The 17,295-nt window shown below is 46.8% G+C and overlaps 2 protein-coding genes across 8 annotated transcripts in view; one reads left to right on the forward strand and one right to left on the reverse strand.

Annotated features, from left to right (window-relative positions):
* NECAB2 (N-terminal EF-hand calcium binding protein 2) overlaps window positions 1-1,160 on the forward strand; it is a 161,585-nt gene extending 160,425 nt beyond the window's left edge. For all 6 annotated transcript variants that reach the window (XM_072980537.2, XM_072980538.2, XM_072980535.2 and 3 more), the window contains one exon: window positions 961-1,160. In XM_072980537.2, coding sequence (XP_072836638.2) covers window positions 961-989 — 29 coding nt within the window. In that variant the 3' untranslated portion in view covers window positions 990-1,160. The remainder of the gene's footprint in view (window positions 1-960) is intronic.
* A 2,780-nt stretch (window positions 1,161-3,940) lies between these two features.
* The window catches only part of SLC38A8 (solute carrier family 38 member 8), a 33,448-nt gene continuing 20,093 nt past the window's right edge, over window positions 3,941-17,295 (reverse strand). For both annotated transcript variants that reach the window (XM_072980533.2, XM_072980534.2), the window contains exons 3-11: window positions 15,764-15,962; window positions 14,394-14,547; window positions 12,999-13,103; window positions 12,401-12,458; window positions 10,541-10,655; window positions 10,281-10,428; window positions 8,482-8,681; window positions 6,469-6,520; window positions 3,941-5,699 (exon numbers count right to left, since the gene is read on the reverse strand). In XM_072980533.2, coding sequence (XP_072836634.2) covers window positions 5,597-5,699; window positions 6,469-6,520; window positions 8,482-8,681; window positions 10,281-10,428; window positions 10,541-10,655; window positions 12,401-12,458; window positions 12,999-13,103; window positions 14,394-14,547; window positions 15,764-15,962 — 1,134 coding nt within the window. In that variant the 3' untranslated portion in view covers window positions 3,941-5,596. The remainder of the gene's footprint in view (window positions 5,700-6,468; window positions 6,521-8,481; window positions 8,682-10,280; window positions 10,429-10,540; window positions 10,656-12,400; window positions 12,459-12,998; window positions 13,104-14,393; window positions 14,548-15,763; window positions 15,963-17,295) is intronic.

Here is a 17,295-nt window from a genome sequence, read left to right on the forward strand (position 1 = left end):
ATACACCACCCCATAGCACCTAAAGCACTCTCTGGGCAGTTTACAATTAAATTATGCAGGCTACACCATGCCCTGCACCCCAGCAAGCTGGGTACTCTATTTTACCAACCTAGGATGGATGGAAGTCGTGGGTCAACCGCAAGCCATCTCCCTGGGATTGAATTCTGGTTGTGAGCAGAGTTTTGGCTGCAGGACTGCAGTTTAAGCCCTGTGCCATGTGGAGAGCTCGCGTGATAAGAATTTAGGATGCTGGCGGGAGCAGAAGAGGTTTTTCACAAAGAATGCAAGCGTGGGTAGATCCACCTGCTTTCTCCAGCGACCTTTCTCAGACCCCAGGAAGGTAGCGAGGGTTCAAATGGGAAGACAAGAACCACTGCTTTCATCTCTGTTGTAAAACCGGCAGGATAGGAATGGGGCTCATAATATATAGGAAGTTTTGAATCTGCAAACATGCCTCTGTCCATATTCGTGTACGGGAGGCCATGTATCGTGCACAAAAAGGAGGAAAAAAGGATGTTCGTTTGCATGACATTGCCTGTGATGCCTCATATATACAGGTGCCAAATGAGAAGTAGATGTCCATCATAGAAGCAGAATGTCAGCAATTTCAAGGGGTACTCATGGGAGATTAGTCACCTCAGAGCCCTGTTCTCCTCCCTACGGCTCTTTCTCTCATAGTCAGGACACCCTTTCCAAAGGAGAACGTCTTCGAAAAGAGGTGCCTCTGCTCCCTGCCCTTCTAATGGGGGCTTCCCAATACGCCGAGGATGATGGTGTGTCTCAGAGAGGTGTGTGCAGCCAGCCCAATAAACGGAGGGATGGGCAAAAGAAAAACGCAGGCCTAGGAGTGAAACTGGGCGTTTGGTTGCTGTGTAGAGAAGAATATTGCGGGCGGGCGTTTGCTCAGCCTGTGTCTTTCCCAGCCTTGGGCAACCACCCCCCTCTCTCTTTTCTTTGCAGCTGCCTGGTGCACCCTCAACCGAGACTGAGTTGCAGAAGGGAGAAGATGAAGAGATCGGCCGGTGTCTCTTTCCTCCATGCCAGGCAGGCGCCTGCCTTTCTACTCCCTTGGCAAAGAACTTGGCGCCTGTCTTTTCTAACGACTTTGTTACAGTTGTTATATCTCCCTTTCCCCTCCCTGAGATGTTTCGAGACAGAAATGGAGTTCTTATTTGCTTGCTTTTCGAAGGGTGGGAATGGGGGGGCGGGTGGGGGGGTGGGGGGCAAGCTCACCAATCCAGGCCAGCCACGGCCTCGCAAGGCCAGCCCTCGGACCAGGGAGGACGGGCAGGGATCCTGGGTGAGTTTTGATAGCCAGCAACATTCGCAGGCTGATCAACCGACGGGTGCATCCCCCGGGCGGGCATCAGAACAACCTGCCTTTTTTACACCAGTCCCTGCCCTGAGGAACTGAAGTGAAGGAAGCAGCTTCTCCATCACGGCACCCTCAGATTAGATTGCTAACTCCTCGGGGCAGGGCACTTTTCCAATGTTGTTCCAGAAACGATCAAGTACAGCAATTCATTTGGGGGACAAAAATACCAGTTTTTCTTTCCAGGAATCTTGCAAAATAAGGGCCCTTAGGAAAACCGAACCCTGGTACCAGAAGCACAAAATTGTCAGCCAAATGCAGACGTCCCGTGAATGTCTACTTGGAGGGCAAGACCCATTTGTGGCACAAAGACCTGAAGCACATGTTCAGGGTAGAGAATATTTAGCGCTGTGGGGTTTTTGGACTACGGCCTCCCATAAGCTCTTGTTCTCTGATGTACGGCTCAGAACCTCTAGGAACTAGAATCCACAAGGGCTAAAAAAAAAAAATGAAATTGGGAAACTTCATATCTTTGGATTTTAACTCCCTGACCATCCCGCTGTCAGTCCAGAAAGAAAAAAAAACCCTTGCCCCTTCTAGTGAAATATTCCATGCTCATGTGTTACAGGGTGGGTTGTGATCCCCGCTATGATTACCCAAAGAAACCTAGATTCAACTCACCACAGCTCTAGGAAAGCCCAAGTCCCAGAGGGAGATAAATAAGGGGCTGAACCCCCTTCTCCCACCATTCTTATTTCCCTAAAAGCACTTCTCCTCCTCTTAATGTGCTCTCAGAGGCAAAATGGTGGCCTTTCACAATGGGGTATGGTTGGAAAGACCAGACAAGGTTTAGCAACCCCCATCATCTCTTTGCAAGGAGATCTGCAAGCGGGATCTGAAGGCCTTAGGAATGGACCTCCACAGATGGGAAACCCTGACCTCTGAGCATTCAGCCTGGAGGCAGGCGGTGCATCACGGCCTCTCCCAATTTGAAGAGACCCTTGTCCAGCAGGCTGAGGTGAAGAGGCAGTCATGAAACCAGCAAAATCAGGGAACTGGACGGGACAGACTGTATTTGTCTTCAGTGTGGAAGGGATGGTCACTCTCGAATTGGCCTTCTCAGCCACACTAGACGCTGTTCCAAGTCCTCCATACACAGCATGTTACCATCATCTCTCAAGACTTGAAGGATGCCTAATCTGATCTCTTTGCTCTGAGCTGGAATTGACTAAAAACGGCTTCAGAGGTTAGCAAAATAAAGAGGAAAACAGCCAGAGGAGAGGCAGTTTTAGGAGCAAAATGCAAACACGTTGGCTCATGAACTTGCAGTTGTGTGCCTCTGAAATCACTTCTGAATAGTCCCTAAAATGCTTCCAATTCATCAAAGTGTGTGGTATGCAGCCACCCAAGACACAACATCCAAGAAACACCTGGCGGGAGGAGGAAAAAAATAAACTGGCCATACTTGTTTCTCATGTACCACTTAAGGTGAAGGCAAGGCTCCTCAATGAGCTGATCTCAATATTTCATGGGGTGTCCCTTGCTCTCATCACAAGCCACCCAAGGTTACACCTTACACAGTAATCGGCTCCGGTCTTTTCACAAGAAATTCATCCACAAGGTTTTAAGCAAAGCCCTTTTGGAATCCAATATCTTTAGGGCTTTAAGGCTAAGTCACTGTAGCGGTGAAACCCTATATCCTTAAGTTCATCGTGGTTTTGAATATTGGGAACAGGCAACATCTAGGTTTACCTGTGAGCAGGAGGAACAAAAAAGAGGGTTAGCCCGTCGCCAGTGCAGGAATCATTTTGGACTGAGGATGCCCTTCTCGGTCGGAGGCAAGTTGATTCTTTAGCTGATCTGAGGTTGTCCAGACCCCCAGTTGGAGATCTTAAGATGCCATCAAATTTCAAATATATTGTCATTGTAAGCCACCTGTTGGCTAATTGTTCAGAGGCACCTGGAAAAAGTCAGTTATATTATATATAGCCATCACAGAAAGTAAAGGGGACTCTTATAAGCAGTTGTGATTTTTCGATTTTGCAGGAGTGATAGATACCTTCTGGATTTTAGTCCAAACATTGAAAAAAAATCTATCCAAGGAGCTAATTCTGTGTAGAGACTAAGGGTTTGGGTACTTTTGATCGCTCCTCTTAACTTGAGACTAAAACACAGAGTGGATTCACACGCACACACCAAAATCAGTCAGCAGCCTCCACTGGGTGAAACACATCTCTCTCACTCTTCCTAGAAAGACCTACACGGTGCCTCAACGTGCACAATAGTCTGTGGTTACTATCAAGATGGTAACGTCCCTGGATGGTGCAGAAAGAAGATCCAGTGGTCATGGGCCATGCGAACAGCAGGAACATGGTTCCACTGTCTGTCTTGAGTTTTGACCCTTTAACTCTCACAGAGAAATCTGGGAAATCTACTGTAGTTCAGAGAGGATGATGAGTTTTCTAACATGTCCTGCCCCTCTCTCTACACACAGAGTCAAAAATCAAACCACCCTCTTTACACTCCCCCCCCCAAGCCATGTAGAGTCAGTAGCATGAAACATTTGTTACATAAATTCATTAGCGCGACAAGATAAAGTGAGGACTTAATTGCCCGGGATATTGGGGGGGGGGGGGGGAGAGAGATTGTTATAAATAGTAAAAAAAAAACAAAAAACTCAACCCATTTCCTTCACAGCATCACAAGCAAGCCTTCTTGCTGCATTTTGGACCCTCCCAAGTGGTTTGTTACCATGGCAGTTTGGCCAAAAGTCCTGGCCTCGGGTCAACATGGCATTCTTTTCAATTTTGGATTATTTACCCCCCTGTACTTTTCTTTCCTCTCCCTTCCCTTTAATGCCAGTGCATGAAAAGACAAAAATATTGGTGTCCTTAGAGAAGCCTTTCCCCCCTCTTGCTGTAGAAAGTAGCACTAAATTATTTTAACAAGTTATGCACATTCTCTTATTTCCAGAAAACCTAGTTTCTACGGAGGACTGAATCAGGCAAAGTTTCAAAACAAACAAACAAACAGATAAACCACTTCTTTCTCCAATAAGCAGGCTAACTCCTCTTCACTTCTGACTGTAACCTTTGATAGTTTATATGTACCGTTTTAGAAGTAAAATTACATAGCTCTCTAGTGTAGCACCACTCCGGGATGTCAGTATTAGCCGATATATATATAAGCAATTTTAAAATAGGTATGTATATATACATATATACATGCACTATTGTATAATTACAACTAAGTGCAGGGAAACCAAATAAAACTTAAAATATGACTCTGGATGTGGATATGAAGGGTTTTTCTTGCTCTTTCCTTTTGTTTTCAAGTCTTACCATTTGTTGTACAACTTGAAAGCCATAAGGGCTGGGACCGCTTTGAGCTAGCGCATTCTGCCTCACGGTAGGGCCGGCCCCATAGTGAGGTTACCCACATTTCTCACCTGTAAATGCAGGTGCTTTACGGAGCCTAAATGGCATAGGCAGTTGACAAACAAGGTGGGCACTTTCACCAGAGCTCACGAAACCTAGCTTTTCCTCAATGTTTTTTCCCCGCACAAGCATACAGGGTTGATCACGCCGCTCTGGAGAAGAGGAAAAGAAAATCTAAGTCTTCCAAAACTAGAAGAAGATTTTTTTAAAAGTCTTGGCAAGAACAGCTTTCAGAAATTAAATTTAAAAAAAGCAAAGTATACACCTTCAATAGATGGAGAAGCACATCCAATTGAAGTACTGTTTATTTCCTTATAAAAGACAGCGTAAGTTATACCCAGATGGTAAAAAGCTGGAAAGTATCAGTGTGTGTCCACCAAAAAACAAAAAAACACCTTCAGTGCAAAACAGAGAGTCTCTTTTTATTCTCAAGGGCAAAGACAGCCACGTGGTCGTCACACAATTTGTATTGTGTGGTCCTTGCACAATACACATGCAGGAGAAGGTGACACCTTTATTAGACCACTCTCTGAATCGTTGGGTAGAGAATCCCAACCCTAGTTTATTGGGGCAAAGCATTAAACCACACACTCCCAGGGGGGCCAGCTGTGAGCTCATCTTAAGAAGCCTACCTGGCAGGAATTTTTGAGACACTTCATTTCTACGTTTTCTGCCCTACCCGCAAGATATCGGTGCCTGGCCTGAAGAAGGGAATTCGAACCACGAAAGCTCACACAGTTTAATATTTTAATTTTGAGGGGTCTAATAAAAGGTGCCACCTTCTCTCCTGCATTTCTATTCTTGGCTTCCTCTCTCACCGCCACCCGCCATTCCCTCCAGCCCGAGGCTAGAGTTTGTACCACAGCTCCATGACGGCCAGGGTTGTGCTTTGTCCAAAGATGAAGGCCCCGCAGAGGATGGTGACAATCCCCCAGGTTGTTAAGCAGGACCTGCAAGTGAAGGAGGCAAACACAAGAACAGGCCACGCTGTGTGCATTCGTACCATTCCAAGACCGAAACGAATCTAAGACAGTTTTCGAAGCGAGGCTTAGGAAAAGGTGCATCGCGGCGATACGTTTAGTAGAAAGGGATTTACTCCCCAACTGCGGTTTACCAAGATCCACACTCAAATATCCCCCACTGGAATGAAAACTGAACAGAACCACCACCAGGGAAAAGCACCCACTGCTTACCAATGCGTGTAGCTGTATCTATAACATATCACAGAAAAGGAAGCATTGTGCGAAGATATGGCTGGGAATGCAAGACTGTTCTCCTGCAATGCACACCACTGGCAAATATTGCTCTCCAAACCCAAAATAAGACCCATAAATATATACATGAGGAGAAGTGCATCAGGATGCAGTGAGTTACACTCTTGGTTCTGAATCTCAGACCTCCCAATGCTAAGAGTGCACCTTCTGGAACTTCTGGCCAGTGGCCACGTGCTCTGGGCTTCCCAGAAGGTGGTGGCCCACGTAATCTCCCAATGCCAAGAGTTGGGAAATATTGCTCCGAACCAGTGAGTTCAAATCTCCAGTTTTCCAGACTTTCCCTCCCAGAAGCCCCAGACACAGCCTAGGTGATGGTGAGGAATTCTGGAAGCTGCCATGATCACAAGATAAATGGGAACCATTGCATTCTATCGTCAACAGTTCCAGAAAACATTCATGAGAAGCATAATTGGGGGGGTGGGGGGTGGAGAAAGCACAGACATACTTAGTCCTGGGCTTGATTTGTTCCATCTCCATTGCACACACCAGACAGAGCCCTGAAATTCAAAATAACATCCCTTAGCTTTTTTCTTTCCCCACCCACTGCGGTGATCTTGCACAATGAGATTATAAAAATACACCAATGTGGGCTTCTTTTTAATAAAGTCATATCCAGCTCTCGGAGGTACACTCGTCACGTTTATCTCACAGACTGCAACTGCAGGACGTGGCCTTCAGTGCCAAGCTGACTGTCGTCCTTTATTATTGGATTCGTTTTAAACCGGTAAGCGAGGACTCAACGTCCACCTGGCTGAACGCAAGATTCACAACTAGCAAGTGGAGTCTTCGGCAGCGACCGCTAACTCACGACACACATCGCCTCCCTCAGTTCCAGACCTCAGCCGGGACATTCCCAATGCGATTGCTAGCCCAAGCGTCTGTGTGTTGTGATTCCCAATCCGCCAAAGCCCTGTGGCATGGCAGAAGATATACCCACCAACCTAACACTTGTGACAAGGGAGCTTGGGACCATCTCAGCTTTCCAAGGTCCCCTGCTGTTGCGATAACGCAAAACATCAGGGAAAGAGAGAAAGCAGCTCATATACTCAGGCATATATTTTAAAACACAAGCAGGAAAAAAAATATATCAACATGTGCCCTCAAGTCAATTCTGACTTATGATGACCGTCTTCAGGGTGTAGGAAGTACTCAGAAATGGTTTCCCATTTCCTTCTTCTGGGGTGCCCTGGGACCGACGTGAAGCTTTCCCAAAGCTACCCAGGCTGGCTTTGCTGTCAGAGGGGGCCCCGGAGGGGGGGGAATTGAACTCCGAACCTCTGGCTCCGCAGCCAGAGACCTAAACCACTAAGCAAAAGATGGGGGGAATGAGGAGATGGGTCTGTGTCGTGAATTGCGCACTGTGCTTAACAAGGGGGAACAATTCCCAATCCTGAGTCAATCCAGGCTTCTAAAACATTGCCTAAGAAAGATAAGGAAAAGACTCTCATTCCGAACGTCTGGTTATTAGAACTTCAAAGAAAGAGGTGGAAGTAAGAGGATCAAACAGGGGTTCTCGCCCAATGCTGCTTTTTCTGGAGGAAATAATCACCCTCTAAAAGTGTCCCCTGCAATGGGATGCTCGTTTTCACTTGCCAGTAAATGTACAAGACATGGATTCAGGCTGTGCACACCATGCACGGGTAGGGGAGGCTCAACGGGCTGGTTCCAGGGGCCGGTTTCACACCCTAGACCGCTGGTTCCCAACCTGGTGGTCCCTGGATGCTCCTGGACTACAACATCCAGAAGCCTTCACTGCTAGCTGTGCTGGCCAGGATTTCTGGGAGTTGCAGTCCAAGAACATCTAGAGACCCAGGGCTGGGAACCACCGGTACATACAGTGCACAGAATGATGGACCAGGACTCAGGAGGCTTGAGTTCGAATCCCTCCTGAGTCATGGAAACTCAGTTGAGTAGTAGAACGAAAAATACTTGCACGTAAAGACTATTTGGGCTTTTAACACAGCAAATAATTCTCCTATAAGAATAAGAGTACCCCCCCCAAGCTATAATAAACAGTCGTCACCAATATGGAAGTCCCTCACCTCATCCCAGTGATGTAGTGAAGTCAGAGTTTGGGTCAAAGCTCCAGGACTTTCCGAGGAGTGGAGATTGGGGTGTTACTTAGTATACACCTTATTCTCTGTTCCCACTGAGCATAGTCAGAATTTTGGCAGTAGCCAGGGGAGAAATTTATTTTCTTGGCAACGAAGTTATTTCCATCATAATTCAAAGTATTTGAGGGTGGTTTGGGCTTGAGTGGGCAATTAAGAGCCATTAACTTTCCAAAAGACCTGCTCTGCATTTGTTGACATGGACAAAACCATGCCTTTTTGGACTCTTATTGCACGGCGAAAGGGCTAGCCGTGAAGATGATCATGGCAAGCACTCAAGTTTCCAAACTTAACACAACACTGTTGCTCTCTGCTAAGTGTGTTTTTTTTTGGGGGGGGGGAAATACCTGGAAAAATGAAGATAAAGAAGGCACTGATGCCTCCGATGAGGCTGATGACGTCGCTGATGTCCGGGACACACAAGGCGATGAGCAGGGTGACCACAACCCAGGCGGTCGTCAGGGTGACCCGCATCCACTTCTCGTAAGGCTGCGTGGTCAAGACAGAGTTGTGCTTGACGCTCAAGCAGAGGTCCTGCAGAACTGATCTGGCAGATACGACAGCACAACACAACACAACAGCATTGCTCTTTTACTGAAGTGGCTGGAAGGAAGGAAGGAAGGAAGGAAGGAAGGAAGGAGCCGGGCAATTTTGCCCGGGGGCGGGAGGCAGAATTTGGGTAAAAGATGCTCAGATGAAAGAGAGCCTTCTTTGGCCAAGGTACCAGAATCCTGTTCACAGTTGCAGAACAACATCAGAGCTTGGGAAAGCATTTGGGAGGTGACTGCAACTCCCATAATCCACCACCACAGCTTGTGATTCCAGGGAGGGGGAGTTAACTCCTGCTGTGAACCTTTTTAAACTTTGCCAGGATGAGGCAATGTAATACAATAGGACTTTGCCCCCCCCCCCCGTATTCATGGGGGCTCAGTTCCAAGCCTCCCCTCGTTGGATGCTGAAAAATGTGGATTATAGTGAACCTTATTATAGTTGCAAATGCTATAAATATATGCATATTTTTCTTTTCTTTTCTTTTAATATTGTTAATATTGTCAGACTGTGGATCAGTGAATCAGCCGGTACTGATCCTGTGGATCAGAGGGTCCCACTGTCGTTCTCGGCATAAGGACGTATTATAGGAACCAAAAGAAAACTAAAACGAAGGTCTTGTGGCTCCTTAAAGGCTAACAAATTGGTTTCGGTACGAGATTTCACAAAGGAAAGGCTACGCCAAAATAAATCTGCTAGCTTTTAATGTGCCGCAATATATTGGGTTTTTTCTTCTTCTTTTCATTAGACACACTGAGGGAGGGAAAGCCTAGCACAACGATCTTTTGTAAAACTGGCTTTTGGTCCAGTCTGCAGACCAAGCTTGCTGAGAGATTCCGGGAGTTGTAGTATTTTTTAAAAAAATCCATCAACCACCCCAGGCTCAGAGCCACCGGTACTGGCTATCTGTTCAGACTTGCTTGAGCCTTTTCTGTGTCTCCTGGGGTGTCACATGAAGTATCCTTTGAAATGGAATAAAGAATGGACCTGCCAATATTGAAAGCCCACAGCGGATGGCAAAAGGGAACCCAAGGTAAAACAAATGCTGTCACAAGTTGTTCCATAAAAAGTGCGTATTTGAGCAGTATCCAGCAGCACCCAATCGCCCCTTCCTGACCTTGGAGTTCAGACAGAGCCCCACCTCTCTGCCGAGTGCTCTTTCCCTCTCTAGAGCCTGCCAAAGTCTGTTGCTCAAAGCAGGCATGTTTCCCAGTTCGCTGTCTGATCTGTTCAACGGTGAGTAATGAAACCTTTCAACTTCTTCCACTACTAATGTCTCAGAGTGAGTTATTGGGACTTTACGTGCCAGCTGATGAGAAAAGAGGCAGGCTACTCTGGAGGGGAGGGGAGGGGAGGGGAGGGGAGGGGAGACCGTGTCACCTTGTGGGGGCCCAAAGGGCTAGTTATTGATCTGCTTCAACTCCCTCCCTCGCCATTCTAGCAATGGGGTAAACAGAGCGGCTAGGGAAGCTGGCACAACTAAGCCAGTCAGATCAGCTACTGCTTTTCAAAATTCAAGTCACCAGTCCTCATTGTCCCAAACTCTGTGTTGCCCCTGGCATTAAAGCCCAAGGAAACTACCACTTTGGGTCCTTACCTTCCTAAGAGAAGGACGATGGGGTAGATAGTGACAATGGAGACACCAAACAAGAGCCGGGCTATGATGACCATCACGTCATTTCCCGGGTAGGACATCAGGAGGTCAGCGGCAACATCAGCGCCAAAGGTCAAATAGCCATAGAGCCCTGGATTGAGGAGAGGCCAGCAGGCCTATGAGGTAGGGTAAAGCTAGCCCTTGACTGACAGCAACGCCTCCCTCCCTTAACCAAAGATGGGAAGACATTAAAGGAAGCTTACCTATTAAGGAATAAATAAGCAAACAGAACAGCATGGACATCACCGAGACCACAACCCAGTGGGAGAGCTTCCGGTTGGCCATGCTGCTGTAGATGGCGACGCAGGCTTCGTGGCACTGGGGGGGGGAGGGGAGAAACACAGCGGGTTGGGGGCCGGAGAGGGAAGGGAAGGGGGCATCCAGGCTGCCTCCCCGCTGGCATCCCCCAAACAAGCATTCGCTCTCACCTGCCCCCCTTTTTCCTACTCCTGCTATGCTGCTGCCAGACTTTGAAGTACTCGTGGTACCCCCCGCTTTCATTCGGCACTGGTCAGGCCTCCTCTTGAGTCCTGTGTCCAGTTCTGGACACTTTAAGGAGGATGCTGGCAAACTGGTGTATGTTTGGGATGATTAGGGGGCTGGAAAGCAAGTCCGAGGAGGAGGAAAGAGTGAAAGAACTGGGGATGTTTTAGCCTTGAGAGAAGAAGAAGACAGAGGGGAGAAAAGAGGGCACTTTTCAAAGACTCGAAAAGCTGTCATGCTGAGAAGGGGCAGGATCTGTTCTCGATCATCCCAGAGTGCAGGGCACGTAATAATGGGCTCAAGGGACAGGATGCCAGATTTAGGCTGTGCCTAAATCTCCAGTCTTCTGGTCAACAAGAAAACCATAACCAGCCAACATGCAACAAAAAGGTAACCTGATAATGTCAAAGAAATCCGAGAGTGAAATATTTTGACATCTATGTTTTTGTCGCAAGGGTGATTCACGAAGCTTGTAACAGATGGGATGAAATGAAGGATGCCGTTTGGAGCCGTCCTCCTTCTAAACGTTACTGACGAAAAATGTGTGTGTTTCAACTCTTCCTGAACACTGATAGCCTGGTTCCAAGCTCTTAAACCACATGGCCTCCTTGATCCTGTACCCCTGAAGGTTTGACTCAATTGCCGAGACATAAAGCTTCACGGGGGCTGCTCTGCTCAGCATGTTAATCTGTCGCCATGCATTTAAAATCTTATTTGATCGGATTTTTATCATGCAAAGGTTACATTTCAGCATACACACCAGAACATTTTGGTGTATATAAAGCAGAGAAACACACATTTCATGCTTGGATTTGTTTTATCTTAGCAATTTTCTGGAGTGTGTTTGCTCCTCATCGCCTGTATTATTGTTGCTTTCTTGTTATTTTATCCTTGTCGCTCTCCTCTGCACTTGTTCCAATTTGTTGGCATCCTTCTTAAAGTGTGGTGCCCAGATTTGGACACTGGACTCAAGATGAGACCTCACCAGTGCCAAACAGAGAGGAATTAGTACCTCGTGGGATTTGGAGACTCGACTTCTCTTAATACAGCCTAAAATAGCATTTGCCTTTTTCGAAGTCACATCACCCTGTTGGCTCCTATTCAGCTTGTGATCGACGAAGACTCCAAGATCCTTCAACAATGGGTTATGCTTTGTAGTCATGTTTTGGGGGACAAAAGAGCGATACATGGGTTTTGAACTAGATGGGGGTCCAGAAGCCCCAACCCCAGCCTTGTTGAAGGGAAGAGTGTCTCCCTTTTTGTTTTTAAAGAGACTCTGACTTGAAAAACCCACTGTCTGTGAGGCAGATGAACGCACATAAAGACCAAGAAAGATGGCAGATGGTAACACAGTCTAAGTGGGAGCCAACAGGGTGATGTGTCATACTCTCTCCCTTGTCAAATCTGATGGGAGATATAGAGGACCACCCACTCCTGTCAAAATTTGAAGAATGCATCTTGGACTTAAAGTATATTTTGGGGGGAGAAGAGGGGGTTGAAACAAACTCACATCATTCCCCACCACCAAAAAGCCCATGCAGAAAAAATTGTAATGTGTGTGTATGAGTTAAATGTCTTACCTGAAATCCAAAACAGATAGTTGGTATAACACTGGACATGGAGGCCCAGGAAGAGACTCTGGAAGATTTGAAAAGGGGTGCTCGTCACCATGGGCTGACTTGGCTATGAAGCCATCAACCAAGCAGGGGTGGGTGTGAGAGAAAACAACGTGAGTACGATCATCCTCTTGAGATGTTTATGCCCAGACCGAAATAGTATCCTCCAGTTCACTACCTCCCAACAGAGGTGGTGAATCTAAAATGCTGTTCAAAGCCAACCTGAGCATGGACAAGGTGTGCACAGAGAGAGAGACACGCGCAGGATCTTGTCTCCATGCGCTGTCAATTTCGTAGCTTTGGGGCAAACAGCCGGTGGCAGACAAGAAGGCGAATCATTTTCTCTCTTGGAGGTGAGACTGGCCCAAGTCACGTTACTAAGGCACTGGGGAGACTCACCACCGATGGGCCAAGCAATAAGGAAAGGCAGTGCAATAGATTTCGTGGAGAGAGCATCGCTAAGCAGCATCTCCACAGGGTTTCAGACTCACCTCCAGGAGGCCAACACTCCAGAATCCGACCATCTGGCAGAGAGAAAACAGCCACCCTTGCCAAGACTTACTCAGGGGATCTGTGGTGTTCGTGCTTCGCAACGTGATCTGTTCGGAGGTAGTATTTGACAACAGTGACGACCATCAGGTAACAAGCTGCTAAGGTGCCAATAATACTGAAACACAGATAAATATGCATGCAAAGAATTAAGGATTCTGCATCACCAAAGCCTCCCTGTCTTCGAAACAACATCCCACTGTAACTCATGGTGAACAAGTCAGCCATGCACCCAAACCCACTCTGTTGCCAGTTGTGTTGGTATAGCCTTCAGAGCAAGGAGTTGGCAACTGACATGCCTTCATGCCATACTGTATGTGACCCACTCCTCTGGCTTTGCTACAGTCATTAAATTGGATCTGTTCTTAATCATTCCAGAGTGCAGGACACATAATAATGGAATCAAGTGACGGAAGTCAGATTTCAGCTGAAGAACAGGAAAGATGTCCTAACTGTTACAACAGAGTATGACGTTGGAAGGACCTTGGGAGGTGGTGAACACGTCCAGCCTTGGGGGCATTCAAGAGAAATTGGACCACCCTCTGTCAGATCTGCTTGGATTTGGATCCTTGCCTTGAGGAGGGGGTTGGACTTACCGGCCCCTTCCAACTCAATGATTCTGTGATTCTAGGGTGGTGCAATAGGGGTAAAAGGTAATGAGGGAGGGTGTCTTCCAGAAAAAAAAAATCTAAAAGACAATATATTTTCAAACTAGAGTTGGCGGTGAACCACCAAAATGGCCGTTTGTCTTGGTTCGTGGTTCGTCAAGGTTGACAAACCACGAATTTGCTAATGTTTTACCGACGAACCATGAAACGGTTCATCAGTGAGCCCCACCACTCCCTTTGGCCTCCCTACCCCGTCCTGTGGCCACCGACTCCCTCTCCGCCACCACCTCTGTGCTGTCACCTCTGCCAGCACTGCCATCTTTGCAGATGGTGGTGGCTTCCATTCCAGGAGTCTAGCCCTTCCCGCTCTGCCTAGGGGCCCGTCGATCAGCTGTTCAGCGGCAGAGAGGAAAGGGGTGGGCTGCCAGAATGGAAGCCCCCATTCTGACAGCCTCTCTGCCTATGGGGATGAATAAAAGACAATTAGGCAAATATTCATCCCTTTGTATTTGTGTCAGGGTCTCCAAAACTGATGAATACAAAATGACGAATATTCAACAAATCTGTGACTTTTCTACAAATATCGTGGTTCATTTTTTAAAAAATCGTCCCCATGCCTATTTCCAACCTTTCACTGTCTCGAGGTTGCTACATGTAGCTCTTGGGGTTCCTGGACCAGCCTTCTAGGACCCCTTCCAATCCCCATTCCCCAAATACCCCCAGGAAACTCTGGGATATGATTTGGAGAGACAGGCTTGTTTGATACCCGCAATGCATAAAAACAAAACCTGAGAACGTACCTTGTGTACTTCTGGAACCCGATTTCTCTGGGGACGGAAAGAGGGAAGATCACCAGGATGCACAGAATAGACAACGTGAAGCGGTGGTCCATGAACCAGTGCTGCCGAGAACTCCCTCCACTCAGGGTTTCATTGGGGTAGAAGGAATCACACACTGGAAAAGAAAGGTGTTGCAGGAGGCATGTTGAGTGGGTAGAATCCTGCAGTTGCCCTCTACATTTTATCGGATATTTTCCACCACGGTTGTTAAAGGTGGTGGTTTTCAATGTACAGTATTGTATTTGTCTTTCAGTAATGCTTAATTTATTATCTAAACTGGCTTCAGGAATGTTACAGCCCTCCAAATGATGACGGGTGGCTCTTCCCGTGGTCTCTTAAAATTAGATCTGCTTTTTATTTATTTATTTATTTTTAAAAACTATGGATAAGGTAAGGAATACCAAAGGTAAAGGGGGATATGGGGGGGAGAAGAAGTCAAATGGGTTGTTTTTCTGGCTCTGGATAAATTGTTCTCGATGGAGGTTAGACTGGCTTAGAAGCTCAAGTCTATGATGACATCTTGCAGAAAGATTTAGGAGGCTGGAAAGTCCAGTGTCAATGGGCAATGATCCACTCCATGGTTTAGTCTAAAGTAAACCTTGCAAGAACTCATCAGGTGCTGAGCCTTATTGTTAAAATAGATTCAGCACCTTGGATAGCTCCTTTAAGGTACCATCTAAAGTCTGACATGGACTCAGCAACCCACTGACACCACAGCCATCAGAATTCATTTTTACAAGCTTTTTGTTTGAATTTAAGTCTGCTCCAACAGAGAGTTGCCCTGGGACAAAACGCTTCTGGGGAAGTTCAAATAAAATTAACTGTGATTATATCTTATTCTGTTCTTGCTCAAGAGTTCATGTATTAATATTATTTTTAATTACCTGCTACAACATAATGGGGTATGAAGTCTCTATACCTTTGCCAAGCCGTTAAGAATGGGTCCAACCCAGGTAAGGTAAAGGTTCCCCTTGACAACTTTTTTCTAGTCGTGTTCGACTCTAGGGGGCGGTGCTCATCCCCGTTTCCAAGCCATAGAGCCAGCGTTTGTTCGTAGACAATCTTCCGTGGTCACATGGCCAGTGCGACTTAGACACGGAACGCTGTTACCTTCCCACCGAAGTGGTCCCTATTTATCTACTCACATTTGCATGCTTTCGAACTGCTAGGTTGGCGGGAGCTGGGACAAGCGACAGGAGCTCACTCCGTCACGTGGATTCGATCTTATGACTGCTTGGTCTTCCGACCCTGCAGCACAGGCTTCTGTGGTTTAGCCCACAGCGCCACCACGTCCCTTTTGGGTCCAACCCAAGAATGATCTAAAGGCTCACGTTTTTCCAGCTGGTCTCCCACGACTCTGAGAAAGGCCACTGATATCATGAAGAGATTCAAGATGAAGCAGACTTCACAGAGCTTCCCCACTGAGGAGCCACAGATCTCTCTCACCACGCCCTGGTAAGTCGTCTGGGTGCTGATGGAGGTGGCATAGCCCAGGACGACCAAACCGCTGATCAGGAATATTAAAGAACCCTGGAAAAGATAAGAGAAAAAGTCCAGGTGAGGGAGAGCTGTCTGCCTAGAGAGTCTGGGAAATAACGAGAAGAGATCCAAGGTGACCCAACCATGCATGCTAAGTACACAAACTCAAAGTGGGGGAACCACTCTCAGAGAAAGTGGAAGTGCTCAGCCAACAAAGTGGTCCCCGGAGCAGAGAAACATGACTTTCTGTAACTCATAGCCCAGTGGTTTAGGAATCTGACTCCAGAGCCAAAGGCTGAGGGTTTGATTCCCCACTGTGCCTCAACAGAGGATGGACACGGTGGCCCATAGGATCCCTTCCATCTCTGCCATTCTAGGGTTATTATTATTTATTATTACAAACTTTGTAGTCCAAGCAAGCAACCAACCAATAACGTTTTTCCTACTTCTCTGCATAAGACTGTGTCTTACCAAACAGAATAGCTTCTGCTAGATATTTGGCGGGGAAAATATCAGCTGATGGGCCATCCAAGGACAGGTGCATCCCCTGAACCTGATCAGGTATTTCCTTCCGCTGAGCATTCCTTTCCCTTGTTGCTGTTGTTATCAAGTTGCAAACTTATGGTGACCCTACACACGAGTAATCTGCAAAATGTCCCTTGCTTTTCCTCACCCTGAGAGTCTCATCTTCCTGCACTATCTCTTGAGCCATTTCTTGCCCTGCCCCAGTCATCTAGTCACCTCTGACTCATAGCATTCCAATGAATGAGCGCTCTCCAACATGTCCTGTCCTCAACAGCCCTGCTCAGCTCTTGTAAACATAAGCCTGTGGCTTCCTTTAGGGGAGTCACTCCATTTCGCATTTAGCCTTCCTCTTTTCCTGCGGCCTTCAAACTTTCCCAGCCCTACAGTCTTCCCTAGAGAACCTGCCTTCTCATGATGTGTCCCAAATAGGCCAACTTCAGCGTCAATGTTTGTAAACCACTTCTGAATATTCTCTGCCTGGAAAATCCTTTAAAGAGTTGCCCGAATTCAGAAATGGGCTGACGGCACATAATTCTTATTATTCCTTTATCTTAAGAAAAGATTTTTCAAAAAAATACTCTGTGTGAGATTGCCGGAAAATAACACACACCACAAGTGATCCAAAATGCAAACTCTTTCTTCATCTGATCACACCCTTATTCTTTATTGGCATACCAATCACGGCTCCAGGGTAAGTCAGAAGGAAGAATCAAGTGGCCCAGGATTTTGTCTCCTTTTAATTTGCATATCTCCTCCCCTGTCCTGTCTGAGGCATAACAAATCATCTTGCACATGTCCTTAGGAAATGTCTCTTTCTGGTTGAATAATGAGCTCTACAGAATGATTGATTTTGCCAGAA

This window comes from Pogona vitticeps, chromosome 10 (genome assembly GCF_051106095.1).
Source record: "Pogona vitticeps strain Pit_001003342236 chromosome 10, PviZW2.1, whole genome shotgun sequence".
Classification (NCBI taxonomy): Eukaryota; Metazoa; Chordata; class Lepidosauria; order Squamata; family Agamidae; genus Pogona; species Pogona vitticeps.